A 15,641-nucleotide genomic window follows, 5' to 3' on the forward strand; every position below is an offset into this window, starting at 1 on the left:
CAACAGACCTGTGTAAGTATTTATGATGTGTTTGCTCTCGGTTGTTCCGACTTGTTTTTATGTGATAATGAAGAAATGACTGATTTTTACTCTTTAAATGTGTTTTCTGTGTTGGGACATTAGAGAAAGACAAGGTGGGTGAATGGAATTTACTTTCTAGCAGTTACAGAAGATCATGGACGTAACAGCTGAAGTTTTAAACAAAGAAGCTGAACTTGTGTTTATTAAATCAAATCCAGTTTATTGTCATGTTGCTGTACATCCACAGCAGTACAGGCAGGATGAGAGAGCGTTTCTTCAGGATCCAATAACTTAAAGCAATTTAAACAAACAAGTGTTTGCAGATCTGGGTCAGCAGTTCAGCGTTCTGTGGCATGAAGCTGTTGATCAGTCTGGAGGTTCTTCCTTTAACGCTACACAAACGTTTGCCTGATGGCAGCAGTTCAGTTTACAGAGAGGGTGTGAGGAGTCAATGTTCACTAATATAGTAATAAAATAAAAATGATTGGATCATTTTTTTTAATCTCAGTTGTCCCAGGAAGCCACACACATGTTACCATGCAAAGTACCAGCAAGCCTGAACTGGCAGAACTCATCAATTACTGATGACATCTTTTCCTATCGCGAGATTTGACAGACTGGCGTTTTTTCCAGTGCAGTACATTTTAGAAACTGTCGATTATTTTGTTTTGCCTGATTTTTCATGGCGTTTTGATAAACTGCGGATGGATAAAGCCACAAATAATTTACTTTAAATTATCTGATTCCTTCCTAAAATGTGTTTTTTTGGGTAGAAACACCTCCAACCTTCATCCGGTTTAGGTCCGCAGTAACCATAGCAACACTGATGTAGCTCCCACAGCGGGCTAACAGACGAGCTAACTAAATGGTAGTTAACCAGTTTGTGTCCACCAGTTGTCAATAAGTACAGCTGTGAAGATTTCCAGTTTTCTTGCTTGCATTAGAACTTCTTTAGCCCACGCTGGGTCCGTTTCATGCGAAAACACGACAAACCGACATGGCGGCTCCGCAGGACGTCACTCCGCCTCGTCCCTTCAATATGGACACCTCGTCGTGTGCACCGTGACTTCTTTATTTATTAATTTATAGGTCAACATGTGGCTACGCTTGTCACCGTGAAGCTAAACCACCGACAGGAGCCGGTGGCTGCTGGGAGCGCGGCGGAGGTGACATCACGGGTCTCCGGTACCGACCGCCAGCCCCGCGCCGCTGCCCCTCAGCGGCCGGAGATGACAGCCGGAGCACCGCAGCCATTAGCCGAGCAGCGACCCTCCGCAGTTTCGTGCCCAAATGATGCCGTCTAATTGCCGCTAATCCCGCTCATCCTTACAGCTGTGTGCGGCGGCTCGCCGGTCCTCCGCTGTCTGGTGTTAGGACGCGCAGCTTTGCGTGTTTATCTTCTTTCTGCAGATTCATGGTGGTGTCGCTGCTGGACTACGGGGGGGAATGGCCCATGCGATCCGCTGGACGCCCACAGTAAGCCCTGGAGTCAACCTGCTCGTTTATGTGAACGCACCGTGGGTCTGGTGTGATTGTGTGGCTGTTCCACGCCCAGCTGCATCACGTTCCTTCTGTTTACAGTGATATGCAGTAGGACGGAGATCCGCAGACCAGCATGGGGTGCATCACGGCTTATCTGCAGAGAATAAGACGCAGGATGAAGCTGGAGCGGGTCAGAGAGCTGGGTCGGCAGTATCCAGTGTTCTGCTTTCTGCTGCTGCTGCTGCTCATGTCCACCGTGCTTTTAAATAGGTGAGTGCACACCAGGTCACTGAACGCCCCTCCACAGACCCCCCATCTGTTCACTCCATGTGCTGTCATGGTTCTACAGTAGTGCACATGTTCTGTTCTGTTCTGACAGGTACATTCACATTATAATGGTGTTCTGGTCCTTCCTGGCCGGAGTCGTCACTTTCTACTGCTCACTGGGGCCTGAGTCTCTGCTGCCCAACATCTTAGTCTCCATTAAACCAAAGACTAAGGTCAGTCATTAGAGCTGGAGGATGCAGTTATGTGATGGATAGTAAATCATAGCTGGATGTTTGCTGCTGCTAATGGACAGATGTATCAGGATACTGGACACAACATTCAGGCACTTTAGCAGCTGCTGAATAATACCTGCTGTTAATCTGAGTTCACTCTTTGTTGCAGTCGTACCAGCAGGAGCTGTTTCCACTGGGCCACAGCTGTGCCGTCTGTGGAAAGATCAAATGCAAGAGGCACAGGTGAATGACCCGGCTGTGTTGTGGTGCAGCGGCGAGGACGAGGCTGTGTTGTGTTGTATTTTGACCTCATGTCAACAACAGCTAGGATTAAAAGATGAACTCATAATGCCTGCAGACACAGTGGACATTCCCTGAGTGTGACTCTGTCTGTGCTGGCTTTTGTTGTTCTAATAAAAGAGACAGGGCACAAATCAAATGGTAAGATGAACGAGGAAAACAGTCCTCTTTATATATATGTAGTTTTTAAGTATAATTTAGCTTTAACCTCATAACATTTGATCAGTCACCATAGATTCACTCTGCTCAGGACAGTTGTTTATAAGGTTAGCTCAGTCACATTATTTATAAGGTTATAGAAGATGTCACACTGCCCTCTAATGGCCAGGCAGGATTATAACAGGAACCTTTGTGGATAATACTGTGGTTTCCTTTTCCTCTGTGGTTTCTTTCTTTCTTTCTTTCTTTCTTTCTTTCTTTCTTTCTTTCTTTCTTTCTTAGACCAACTCTGTTACTGGAGAACTATCAGCCATGGCTTGACCTGAAGGTTCCTTCTAAGGTGGACGCTTCTCTTTCAGAGGTAACAGACGTAAAGTAAACCTAAATTATATCACAATAACGATCATATTAAATTTACTGATCTCATCTTGTTTTTAATTTTTTTTTTAGATTTTAGAGCTTGTTCTGGAAAACTTTGTCTATCCCTGGTACAGGTGAGCCAGTTTTTGTCTGTCATAATTCAGATTGTGGTTTAATATGTTGAATAGTCCAAGTGACTCCAAGTGTTTCTGTTTCAGGGACATCACTGATGATGAGGCGTTTGTGGACGAGTTGAGAGTGACTCTGCGTTTCTTTTCAGCTGTGTTAGTTCGCCGAACACAGAAGGTAACAGACTGTATGAAGGTAACATTTCTAGATGCTAATTGATTGAATATTATTAGTATTTTTAAACACATATTTCTCTCCCAGGTGGATGTGGCATCCCTTATTACACAAAAGCTTCTTAAAGTTTCCATGAAGCACATTGAAATTATTAGCAAAGCGAGACAGAAAGGTAAGGCTGGTACCATCACACCAACACAGTCTGAGCTGTGTTCCCTGTAATGAGGCTAGCTCTGTTTGTGCTCCTTTGTAGTGAAGAACACAGAGTTTCTTCAGCAAGCTGCCCTGGAGGAATACGGTCCTGATCTCCACGTGGCTCTACGCAGTCGCAGAGATGAGCTGCTGTACCTCAGGAAGCTGACGGAGATGCTGTTCCCCTACATCCTGCCGCCCAAGGCTACGGACTGCAGGTAAGTCAGGAAAGGCCACGCGCTGTACGTTTGTAACAATGAGCCACGACACAGGGGCACAGCGTGATTACTGACACAATAAGAAGCAGATAAGGGTCATGCTTTACTCTTTCTTTCTCTCGTTTCCTGCTGCGTTATCTCTTCGCTCCTCTCAGATCTCTTACTCTCCTGATAAGAGAAGTCTTGGCTGGTTCTGTCTTCCTTCCTTCAATGGACTACTTGGCTGATCCTGTGAGTGTAGACTCATTAAAGGCAGAAGTTCAGAGCTGTTGAATCCCTCTGCTGATACAGTCTAAGACTAAGTTTGATCTGTTTACAATGATCATGCAGATTAGGGACAAAGATTTTTATTTTTTAACATCAAAAATACTTCCAGTGTTTGAAGAGAGTTTTCTGAATGGCTGCTTTTTTTCAATTTTAGGACACAGTGAATCATTTACTTTTGATATTCATCGACAACTCTCCTGTAAGTACTTGTTGAACTGTGAGCTGGTGTGTGGTTCCATCTATTCTATATTCTGTGTATTTAAAAATCTTGCAGCAGAGTCGAAGTAATGTCTGAGTGAAGCATGCATCTGTCTTTGTCTCACCAGCCTGAAGAAGCCACGGAGCCCACTTCAACACTGGTTCCTTTCCTACAAAAGTACTCTGATATCCGCAACAAGAAGCCCTCAGTAAGTGTTTCCTTTGATGCAGAACAATATGGTATTAAAGTACAAAAGCATGTAAAGGCTAGCTCTCCAGAAAGTAAAAGGAAGAGCACCTTGTCTATGTTTTTCTGCTGCACTTTCTCACATCAGGTGCTGAAGCTGGAGCTGAAGGAAATCCGAGAGCAGCAAGACCTTCTCTTTCGTTTCATGAACTTCCTAAAGCAGGAAGGAGCCGTCCACGTGCTCCAGTTCTGCCTGGCAGTTGGTAGGTGTTTCCACTTCCTCTCAGAAGTCTGGATCAAACTTTACTCATAAAAGCCACCGCATTGCTGTGTTTGTGCCCCAGAGACGGTTTGGTAAATATAATCTCAATTAATTACTCAATTCTGACATAACTCCAGAAGAAGCATTCCCTAATTCAGCCCCTTTTTTTCACTTATCAACAACTTAGTCGTTCTGAGATTACAGGCAAAATGTACAGAAGACTGTTTATGATGACACTCGGTTGGCACAGTTATGCATTTTGAAAAGTCCTTGAAGAGCGAGACTGCGACGTGCGACTCTCCTAACTTCTCAGAGGAATTCAACGACAGGATTCTGTGCCCGGAGCTTTCCGACTCAGAGAAAATGATGCTTCACGAGGAGGTGAAGAAGATCTACGAGACCTACTGCTTGGACGAGAGCGTCGACAAGATCCGCTTCGACCCCTTTATAGTGGAAGAAATACGCAACAGTATGTGGCAGCGAGCTTTACTGAATCACTAGACTTAAGACTTTTTAAAAAGAAGCGAGTGCACATGAATGAAGTGTGTGTGCTTTTCTTGACCTTCCCAGTTGCTGAGGGCCCGTATGCAGAGGTGGTGAAGCTGCAGACCATGAGGTGCTTGTTCGAAGCCTACGAACATGTCCTCTCCCTCCTGGAGAATGTTTTCACTCCGATGTTCTGCCACAGCGATGAGGTTAGCATCTCCACCACAAATAAAGTCTCTCATTAATAATAATAATGAACTTTATTTGTGCAGCACCTTTAAGAACAGAAGTCACAAAGTGCTTTTACATAATAAAGGAACACAACACACACACAGAGACGAGGCAACACAGGAAAACAACAACACGTATGAAAGTGCAGATGAACACTCAAAATGTAAAAATATACACAATAAAAATGAAAAAAAAAAACAGGCTGGGTCACTATTGAAAGGTGTGTTATAATAAAACTAGTGAAACTGATTAAAAAGATGATGTCACAGAGGGGAATTAGGATAAAAGCTAAAGATAAAAATAGATTAAGAAAGAGATAAGGAAGGACAGCAAGCAGTACTGATGTAAAAGGGAAAAGAAATTCTAAAAGAGAGCATCACTCAAACGTGAGTCTATAAAAGTGGGTTTTAAGAAGTGATTTAGAAGGAGAAACTGAATCTGCAGCCTGATTTCCTCAGGTAGGCCCTCAACCAGCTCATCACCAACAAGCCTGAGAACACGTCTCAGCCCGATCTAATGAAAAATATAATCTAACCTGATTTACTTGTACAGCATGTTGAACACAGTTTACAGGGCTGAGTGCTGCACATGCTTAAAATACCAAGTTTAACAAATTTGAGCAAAAAAAAAACTGTAAGAAACGTTGAAATGTGATCGTGAAGTAAAAGGTGAAGTCAGGTGTCAGGCTGCACTTGAATCAGCTCTTTTTCCAGATATCAGGCAGCCTCGGCCTGGGTCGCCTCTAAGCACACAATGAAATTTTAAAATCAATCCTGAAACAGACAGGAAGCTACTGAAGGGGAACCATTAATCATATCTATATTTTATCTGCCTGCCATGTACACATTTCTGAAAAATCACGGTCATGGAAGCGCTGACTGCGTGTTCATAACTTCTACCGTTTCCATTTAGATTGTTTTAGATGTAAAAAACAAACGACCCGCCAAATATTGAAAACAGCGCTGAACTGGACTTTGTTGACTCTGCCCTCTTCCGATCTCTCAGCCGCCAACCGCTATCGGTCCTGCCATCGATACCAGACGCACCGCTGGCCAATGAGCCGACGCTGGCGCTGTGCCAAGCTGCCAAGCCGAATTTCACCCCTCAGAGGCAGTTTCATTGAACACAAGTGGGTGGACCAGAGCTGAGCTATTGTCCACAGCAGGCCGCTGCCCTGCATTAATACGGCGTCTGGAAAAGAATATGATTTCATCTGATCCGTCCTATTCCTGCACCCCAATAAACACGGCAGAAATTAAAGCATTTAAGTCCCGTTAGATGTTCCTGTGATGTAGTTCACACACCGTACCAGAGTTTCTATACGCAGTGTTTGATTGCTGTGACCTTTACATGCTTTCATTTCCCTTTTCCGTGTCTTCCTGCAGTACTTTCGCCAACTTCTGAGAGGGGCCGAGTCCCCTGCCAGAAACTCCAAAATGAGCAGGTAGGTTTTCGCTTCACTAAATCCTGTGTTTGTGTGTAACGAGATGAAAGCTTAGCGTAGTAACACACAGGCAGTGATCTAGAACCAGAAACCTATTAACACTCACTGCTCCCTCTTTGTTTTAGGCAGAAAATAAATTGTTCTGTTTTCTTCCACATCCAACTCCAGTTGCTTTAATCTCTCTGATGTCGTTGATATTTTACTTTCGTTAATGCTCACAGCTCCCTGTATCCCCACAGCAGCTGCATTCTGAAGGCAGAGCATAGCATAATGCCAGCCACATCCATTAGAAATGCACGTTAAGTTTAATGGAACGAGCTGTAAGATTAGAGTTTCAGTGTAATGAAACTTCCATTCTGAGTGAATTAACTTGAGCCCAGGGATGGACTGTTGTGTTTTCTAGCGCCGGGTGTGGTGTGTATGCGGCCACGGGGCCCTGCCACTAACTCCTTGTGCATATTGTTCCAGAAATAGCCTCAGTTTGGATGACATTCGGTGAGTATAAGGCATCGGTGTGCTGATCGAAACAGTGGCTGGCTGAGCAGTGCTGCACGCAAGATGCAAAAGACACTCCATTCTTGCCTAAAGAGGGCGACGTACTGCCTTTTTAACAAATTCACCGTGCCCTGTGCCCACTGCAATCAGGCCTCCAGTTCAGCGTGCATCAGCTGATAACAGGATAATGACACGGCGTTTTATCGCTAATCTAATTTCACCCCTACGTACGTCTTTCATTCGGTGCTTGTGCTGTAAATGCAAATGAGAGAAGGTTGAGAAAAGTGACCTTAATCAGCTAATCATGCTAATTATAGCATGAGTCATCATTAATTAGATACTAATCAAGCTAATCAAGAGTCGTGCTGGTTCAGGCTGTAGTTTTCATGATTTTCTTAGCAAATCAAGGTTTGCTTGTTTCCAAAATTACAGAATTAAACACCAGGAAAACTCAGGGGAGGACGTGGAATGGTTTTAGTTCTCAGCTTTTCCGTCTTAAGCAATCTTGTTATGAAGGCAGTTTCCAAAGCAGCATCAATTACGCCACTCAGAGAGCATAGAAGAGACGGCAGATGATAGCTTTCATCAGTGCATTCCCGCTCTCACATCCATGAATGCTGACCAACTACGAGCCATATCTGCGTCTGAGACTCCCCTCCACTCTGCCCGTCTGTCCGCCCGTTTCTCCATCTATGTATTGCCACCACCGTGCTGTGTCTGTGACTGTATGTCCACTCTGATTCTGTAACCACCATACTGCCTGCCCCGGTATGATCCACGGTCCTCTCCCTCCTCTTGCCCGTCGGGATGTGGCCCTGTTCTGCTTATAGTTCCTGGGACTGGAGCCCCGAGTCCCCGTCCTCACTGTTCACCGCCTCTGGCAGCTCTTCACCTGCATCCTTTAACTCCCTCCATGCCCAGTCCACGTTCACAAACTTCCCATATGGCTCGCTATCCCACCACCGCCACTCATCACCCAAGTAAGTCAGGGTCCATCTGTGTGTCGCAGGCCGCTCAGTGTCATGTCGTTCTGTCCACTTCCCCCCACGTGACCCCGGTCCCGGCCTCCACGCCTGCATGCTGGGGCCAGTGCATGGGATCCCGTTTTTATTTGTCATGTGTCCTTTCTCCCCCTTTGTTGTGGTGAAATTCTTGTGTTTGACAATGCAGTGACTTTTCTCTGTTCAGCTTCTGGTGTGTTGGTGTTTCACTGTCTGTTGTTTTTATTTCACGTATCTAACAGGCACTCACACAGAGCACCTGTGATTTTGTGTACCTTCCCTGGTTGACTGGTAACTGATAACACGACGTTGCTGTGATCATTAAAATCTGTGATCCCCTTCAAACGAAACATCCGTTCATGAAATCACTGCTCACTGCTTCTGTGCCGTGTTTGCTTTTGGTCTGGCAGCGCTTTAGCAGCAACCCGGGCATTTCATTGTAAGATGACTGTGAAGTGACGTTCTGGCTCGGGTTTGGCTACCTCAGCTCCTCCCTCCCATTAACGGTCATGATACCGACACAGTGTGCTGCTTCTCCTCCTCTATGGTTCCTCCCCTGTCACTTCTCTGGAGCTGCATGCGCTTTGCCGAAGCCGCGCTCGTCTCCTCCATCACTCATTGTTTGATATCCTCCCTGTTCGAACTGCAGGAACACGTCAAAGAGGGGCGAGTCCTTCGGGATCAGCCGCATTGGCAGTAAGATCAAAGGAGTGTTCAAGAGCACGACCATGGAGGGAGCGATGCTGCCGTCCTACGGGCTGGTGGAGGGAGAGGATGATATGGTGAGGCACAGCTAAAAACAGTCCAAACACTCGTTTTTAGCAGCGGTGGAAGAAGTAAAGTAAAAGTTGTAATACCACACTGTAAAAATACTCCTACAAGTAAAAGTTCTATAATTAAGCTTTAGTAAATATATCTAAACACAATAAGGGAAATGCACCGAGAGAATTTAAAATAATCAGTGTGAGAAAATACTCCCTGTAAAATATATCATTGGGTTTTTAATACTCATGTTTATATATAAAAACAGGATTTAGCTCATTTTGATCTATTTCCTAAAGAACTACAACCAACCATTGAACCAATCAGCTGATATTTGGTTTGTAAACATTCTGTCAATGCTTGTTTTGTCCAACCGGCAGTCCTAATCAAACTTCAACATTATGAAAACATATTAAAGCGAATAGAGGGCAAAAGGGGCAAAAGAGGCACATTTGTGAAGCCGGAACCATGAAAGTATTTGACATGAAAAATTACTTAAACAACATGCAAAACAGTGACCACGGTGCGCTGTGGGGTCATTTGAATTATAACTAAAAAAAAACATGGTTTATAAGCTCTGTGTTTTGTCTGGAACATCATAGTTTATAAATTATCTGGTAACTAAAGCTACTAGAATCTTTATTATTATCCATCTTATTATTATTGTTTTGGTGTGGAGCAGGTGCACAACGCATTTCACTGCACGTTGTACCATCTATAACTGTGTCTGGGACCAATAAAGACCTTGAATCCTAGATAAATATAACAAAGTAAAAAAAAAATCTGTATGTTCCTCAGAAAGTGGTGGAATAAAAGTAGAGAGTGTGATGAATAGCAAAGACTCAAGTGACATGTAAGTACCCCACATTTATACTCAGGTACAGGACTAGAGTAAATGTGCTGAGCTGCACTCCACCGCAGGTTTTTAGATCATGAAAGTGTTTATGATGCTCACAGGATGATCGTTGCCTGTAGTCTAGACTCTAAATCCAAACATCCTGTCTTCTTTTTACTCTCACTAATGTGAACGTCTATTTTACTTGTGAAATTTAAAGCAACACGGCAGCTTTCCGTATTTCTGTTAATCCATCAACCTGCTGCAAAACAAATCAAAGCACTCCTTTACACCACCAGGGTGTAGCTGCCACACGGGGGCGTCGGTGAGTAAAGAAAGGAGCAAAGCTGCCGTCCACGAAGAGAGTTTTCTGATTTGTCAGGTTTTAGTTTTGGATCACTGCTGTCTGGTGACTAAGACGTCTGCATGACCTGAGAAAGCGAGTGTGCAGCCAACCGAACTTAAGTGTTCTCAGTACTTCCTTGAGTTTTATTACCTTGGCTGCCTGCTTTGACAAAGCATTTTCCAGGCCCCATTCAGCACAAGCATATCCACTTGATCGAAGCTTTATCAGCCACGACTCGTGAGAGTTCCTTATCCTTTATCACAGTTGTGCTTTATCAGTACAGAAGGCTCTTAAGTAGTGTTGTTTTATTTTGGTGTTATATTTCAAATAATCGGCGGCATGCACCGGCCTGGCTTCCACAGCTTGTTAGTGTGGCTCAGAGTCTGCAGATGTTTCTCTAATTGCCTGTCCTGTGTAGCGATAGGGGAAATCCTGTGTTTACGTTTGCGTTTCCTTTACTTGTGGCTGAGTCTCAGCTGTTAAAGCCTCCTTTATATTTAAATTCACTGTGAAGAAAGTTGATTTTAACTCAGAGGGTACAGTTTATGTGCAGGTAAACGCACTGAAATTGTAATTCAGTACAAAGTAGAGAGAACATGAACTGTAAAAACAGCTCTCCATCCTGCAGAGATCTCGACCATAACCTGCTCATTCTGAAAAGGCTTACTCTACCTGACCTTCACCTCTCTCGCTTCCTGATATTCAAGGTGGAGGAAGCGATGATGGTGCTGGAGGACGACTCCCCGATGGAGGCAGCCTCCACTCCCAGCACCCCCCGAAACCTCTCGGCCTGGAACATCACGATCCCGTACATTGATTTCTACGACGACGACGTGAAGAGGGAGAGGATTCCTGTGTTCTGCATCGATGTGGAGCGCAACGACCGGAAGGCGGGTGAGGCGGCGTGGACCTTTTCTTTCTGTCTCGCTCAGCGTCAGCTCAGAGAGGTCATTCTGCCTCCATGCACGAGGCTTCAGAGCAAGCTGTGCTGTCCTCTTCTGTGCATTGGCGTTTTGCATTTGCTGTTAACTTCTGACCAGTAATTTGTAATTTGCATCAGCTGATGTGCACAGAATAGAGTCAAACTGTCAGTGTTTCTCTGTGACATTAAATGTTCTTGAAGAAAGGTTCGTTATGCACGACTAGCTGTTAATATCCCTCAACTGCACTCCTGAGACATGCTGCCCAGACTCTGCCGGATGGCCAAGTGAGTTGTTCTTCTGCGTTAGGAGTCAGCTGGATGTGTGTGTTGCTTACCTGGACTTTCCTAGCTTAGCCGTGATGTAGCGTCCACTGTAGACAAGGTGCCTTAATGTCTGCCAGAGAAGTGAATGTCTGAGTCTGTTCTGTAGGATTTAGCTGTTAGTATCCCTTCATGCCATCCCTGAGACCTGCTGCCTAGACTTTACATATCGGCCAGGTTAGTGGAGGCATCTTCTGGGTCATCAACAGTAGTGAATCCCAGTCGTTTTCCAAGATGGTGTTCACTTAGTTCTGAGACCCAGTAGAGTCCTGTCACTTCATCCAGAACCACTGGCTGCCCTCTTTAGAGGCTCTGGAGAGGCCTTCAGCTGCTGGCTGCTGGGCCTTCCCTCCCATCTCCCAGAACAGCGTTTATGTTGATGTGACTATAAACCCTATGCAGCCTCCTTCCACCTGTCAGGCCTTTGTTTTCCAAAGTATCAATAGTATCGATACCACATTGGTATCGGTATCAGATCAATACGTACGTGATGGAATCGATACTTAAGTTTTTAGTTTCTCTTCTCTACATTCAGCAACAATTACATAGTGGTTGTGCAAACACCGCTCCTCACTTCTCTCCTCTCCTCTCCTCTCCTCTCCTCTCCTCTCCTCTCCTTCACTTCTCTTCTCTCGCTCACTTCTCTCCTTCACATCTCTTCTCTCCTTCACTTCTCTCCTCTCCTTCACTTCTCTCCTTCACATCTCTCCTCTCCTTCACTTCTCTCCTTCACTTCTCTCCTCACTGATGAGTTACATGTCTGCATCATGGCTCCATGTGGGGAAAAAAATTGCAAGACTAATTGAAAAACTTGGTTCTGAGACCTACAAAGATGGGAAAGGATACAGGAGGCTCAGCAACCAGCTAGAAGTTAGTCCACAGTTGCAGCCGTTATCAGGAGGTGTAGAGCGAGCCGTAGAGCCGTGAACCAGAACTGCAGCCACGTCCTCCTGAAGCACCGTCCTCCTGAAGCCACGTCCTCCTGAAGCAACGTCCTCCTGAAGCCACGTCCTCCTGACCGTGTGCTATTTGCACAACCTGCCTGTGGTAAACAGATGGGCAGGTGCTTCCAGACGTGGCTCAGGAGTTATCAGTGAAGATGACAGGTCAGTGACAGGTCAGACAGTGTGAAGGACGGAGCACAACGTCAACCTCTGTGGACACAAAACATACCCACACTTACTACTGGGAACAAAACTTCAAGAGGAAACATTGATGAGAACACAAAAAGAAGCCTGACTAATGTTAGCGGACATTCGTTGGTCAGATGAGATCAAGGTACCGTTGCTTGGCTCTGATGGGTTCCAGCATGTTCGGCTTGAGCCTGCCCAGAACTACCTCGGTACATCCCCGACTCCAGCAGCTTGGCAGAAGAGGAACATTACAACATATTAAAAAAGTGATAACCAAGACCTGGCCAACTATGCTGCCTGACTTAGATCCACACCACCTTTAGTTTTCTTATCAGGAAAAGTTAAGCAACACAAACCCTCCAGCGAGGAGCAGCTGAAACATTTATGTTTCTGAAGAATGTCGGAGCAGTTCTCCAGAAATCTGATCTGCTGATACTGCTTCAGCTTCTATGGCTGGCTCGATGCTTTCTGGAGGATTTCTCTAGAAATTCAGTGTCCTGGAATGATTTTCATTAAAGAGAAAGGTGGTAAATAAACACAAATACAAGATTTAGATGTCAGAGATAATGTGTTTTAAGTATGGTTCATCTGAACTGTCAGTCTCAGAGATAAGACAGTTTAATTAAGAGGTGATTCAATGCTGAAGGAGTTTGTAGGACTTGTGAGGTTTAGACGAGATCAGAATGAAAAACGTACTTATTGAACAAGTGAAAACAAAGCAGGATCTGAGATATTTTATCGGTAAATCTTCAAAGGTGTGCCACGGCATCTTTGCAGCTTACGTCCTAAAGCAGAACACAGGAAGTGATTGTCATTGCCACTTTTTTTAAAGATGTTTTTTGGGCTTTTCCGCCTTTAATGATGGTTGACAGGGAAGATAGACAGAGAAACGTGGGGAGGAGAGCAGGGGAATGACATGCAGCAAATGAACCGCTGGCTGGAATCGAACCACGGCGTCGGGGATTAAAGCCCCTATACATGGGTCGCCCGCCCGACCCGCCGAGCTGTCCAGGCGCCCGTCACTGGCACTTTGAGATGATTTGTGTGGAAGTGGCTATGTGTGAACTAAGTTTTGATTTATTTACTTGTTTGTTTTCCTGCAGTGGGACATGAGACTGAGCACTGGTCCGTGTACAGAAGATATCTGGAGTTCTACGTCCTCGAATCAAAGCTCACAGAGTTTCATGGTAGGTTTTCTCAGTTTTTGCTGCTGCTGTTTGGCTTGAAGCCGCCTGGGCGCCGTTCCTTTGTTCAATCACAGCTATAAGGAAGACATTTACCACAAAAAACGGTTTTTGGATTCCAGAGAATTCACGCACCGTTAATTCTCAGTCAACCTTTCAGATGTGATGAAAGATTATGTAATTTTCCCGCTGCAGCCAAAGGAAACTTGTTCCTTTAATGTTTTTTCAGCATTCCTCTCTGTGATGTTTCACACCTTTTGCAGGGTCATTTCCGGATGCCCAGTTGCCCTCGAAGAGAATAATCGGCCCCAAGAATTATGAGTTTCTCACATCCAAGCGGGAGGAGTTCCAGGAGTACCTGCAGGTGGATATCTGATGAAACTCTCTGATTCTGAATTGTATTAGACAGAATGTAGAAGAAGAGCCAGAATTTAACAGGAATCCTCTGATTGTGTTTCTGCTCAGAGAGATGAACATCATTTAACTGCAGTCTCTGTGTGGCTAAAGTGGGTCGTATAGTTGTAAAGTAAATGCAGGATCTAATGGAATATGTTTATTCTGGTCAAATCAGATCTTGTGTTTTTGGATATTTAAGTAAAATAATAGAGATAATTTGGCTGTTAATGTGCTCTAAACTCCATTAAGTCAAATCCCTACATCCAGGTATTTTGATGTTGTCATTACACGATCTATACTTTTACTAATTTCAGTTTCCAACTACAAAAACTACGTGTCTGACTGAACAGACGTCAAGATTAAATCAGAACGCTGTCAGTTCTTAAGTGTCTCAGGAACACTTCATCTCCAGGAAACAACCCTTTAAAAGTGATCATTGTGGAGGACTGCCTGTACCGTGTCAGGCCTGCAGACGGGTTGAATCAGCGCTCTGCGTGGAGGAGAGATGATCTCTCCTCCGTCGCCGTCACCAGGGCAGCTGCAGCTTTTCAAAGCACAGAGGAAGAGACAGAATGACAGAGTTCAGAGTCTGCAGCGGCCATCGTGGTCCACCAAGGCTCTTTTTAGCAGCGCGTTCAAGGACTCTCTAAAAAGATTTGAGATCTGGCTGTCAAACATTTATGCAGAAAAATGACCAAATTCACACCCTTTTCATAACCGCAGATTGTTTCCATCTGACACAACATCGCTCACACGTTCAAGGAGCTTTTCAGAAGCTGACTCACGAATCCCACATGTGTTGGAAGTGGAGCATCCTTGAACGCAGCGCAGAGGAAAGATTTCTAAATGGCCCCTGCTCGCAGGACCATCTCCACAAAATCATAAACGACAGCCCAAAAAGCAGCGAAAACATTCTCCGTGATGGATTACCCATCTCAGAATAAGTCCCTGCAAGTTTCTCTTTTTTATGACGTGCTGGAACGAATGGATAGAGGAAGTTAATTTAACAGCCTGTGGAAAGTTTGTTGGTTGGCAATAGAACATGCAAACCACAGGTCAGGATAGACGATTAAGCTCCAAAGTATCTGTAAGTGAATGTGTCCACGTGGCAGCCTGAGCAACACACTGCACCTGCTTTTACTCCACTTTGCTTCTAACGTCGAGCATATTGTGATCCAAGGTCCTCTGAATGACGTCCAGCTGTAGCAGAACACAACTGACAGCTTGTGTATTTTTACCTGTTTTCTTTGCAGAGACTCCTGCAGCACCCGGAGCTGAGCAACAGCCAGCTCCTGGCCGACTTCCTGTCTCCTCACAGCATGGAGTCTCAGTTCCTGGACAAGATGTTACCCGACGTGAACCTCGGTACAGTATTCTCCCTGAACTGGAGATAGCAACAGAGACAAGCGAGATAGATTATGTTTGAACAGCCGAACGTGTCAAACGCTGTGTGACGGTGTTTGATCAGGCTGACCTTGGGTGGCGGTGAAAAGATGTTTTGTGTCTGGGACGGGGAGAAATGTGACGGAGCCATACATCACTGAGATAAAGTATTTATGTTTCACAGGAAAAATCATTAAGTCAGTTCCCAGCAAACTGATAAAAGAGGTAAGAACTGCATTCGTTGTGTTTGTGT

At 44.9% G+C, this 15,641-nt stretch overlaps 1 protein-coding gene across 6 annotated transcripts in view; it reads left to right on the forward strand.

The window, feature by feature from the left end:
* The first annotated feature begins 479 nt into the window (after positions 1–479).
* Positions 480–15,641, forward strand: part of LOC103355987 (sorting nexin-14) — a 20,304-nt gene continuing 5,142 nt past the window's right edge. For 2 of the 6 annotated variants that reach the window (XM_008279988.1, XM_008279989.1), the window contains exons 1-23: positions 480–1,497; positions 1,603–1,773; positions 1,883–2,003; positions 2,173–2,246; positions 2,745–2,823; positions 2,913–2,956; positions 3,041–3,128; positions 3,213–3,297; positions 3,379–3,535; positions 3,691–3,766; positions 3,957–4,001; positions 4,129–4,209; positions 4,336–4,450; positions 4,763–4,918; positions 5,020–5,144; positions 6,552–6,610; positions 7,079–7,105; positions 8,756–8,888; positions 10,757–10,943; positions 13,529–13,612; positions 13,873–13,973; positions 15,259–15,370; positions 15,573–15,613. In XM_008279988.1, coding sequence (XP_008278210.1) covers positions 1,637–1,773; positions 1,883–2,003; positions 2,173–2,246; positions 2,745–2,823; positions 2,913–2,956; positions 3,041–3,128; positions 3,213–3,297; positions 3,379–3,535; positions 3,691–3,766; positions 3,957–4,001; positions 4,129–4,209; positions 4,336–4,450; positions 4,763–4,918; positions 5,020–5,144; positions 6,552–6,610; positions 7,079–7,105; positions 8,756–8,888; positions 10,757–10,943; positions 13,529–13,612; positions 13,873–13,973; positions 15,259–15,370; positions 15,573–15,613 — 2,127 coding nt within the window. In that variant the 5' untranslated portion in view covers positions 480–1,497; positions 1,603–1,636. Of the gene's footprint in view, positions 1,498–1,602; positions 1,774–1,882; positions 2,004–2,172; positions 2,247–2,744; positions 2,824–2,912; positions 2,957–3,040; positions 3,129–3,212; positions 3,298–3,378; positions 3,536–3,690; positions 3,767–3,956; positions 4,002–4,128; positions 4,210–4,335; positions 4,451–4,762; positions 4,919–5,019; positions 5,145–6,551; positions 6,611–7,078; positions 7,106–7,935; positions 8,086–8,755; positions 8,889–10,756; positions 10,944–13,528; positions 13,613–13,872; positions 13,974–15,258; positions 15,371–15,572; positions 15,614–15,641 lie in introns of all 6 variants that reach the window. The other 4 variants (XM_008279990.1, XM_008279991.1, XM_008279986.1 and 1 more) reach the window with 3 other exon arrangements.

Source organism: Stegastes partitus, unplaced genomic scaffold (assembly GCF_000690725.1).
Source record: "Stegastes partitus isolate 25-593 unplaced genomic scaffold, Stegastes_partitus-1.0.2 Scaffold178, whole genome shotgun sequence".
Lineage (NCBI taxonomy): Eukaryota > Metazoa > Chordata > Actinopteri > Pomacentridae > Stegastes > Stegastes partitus.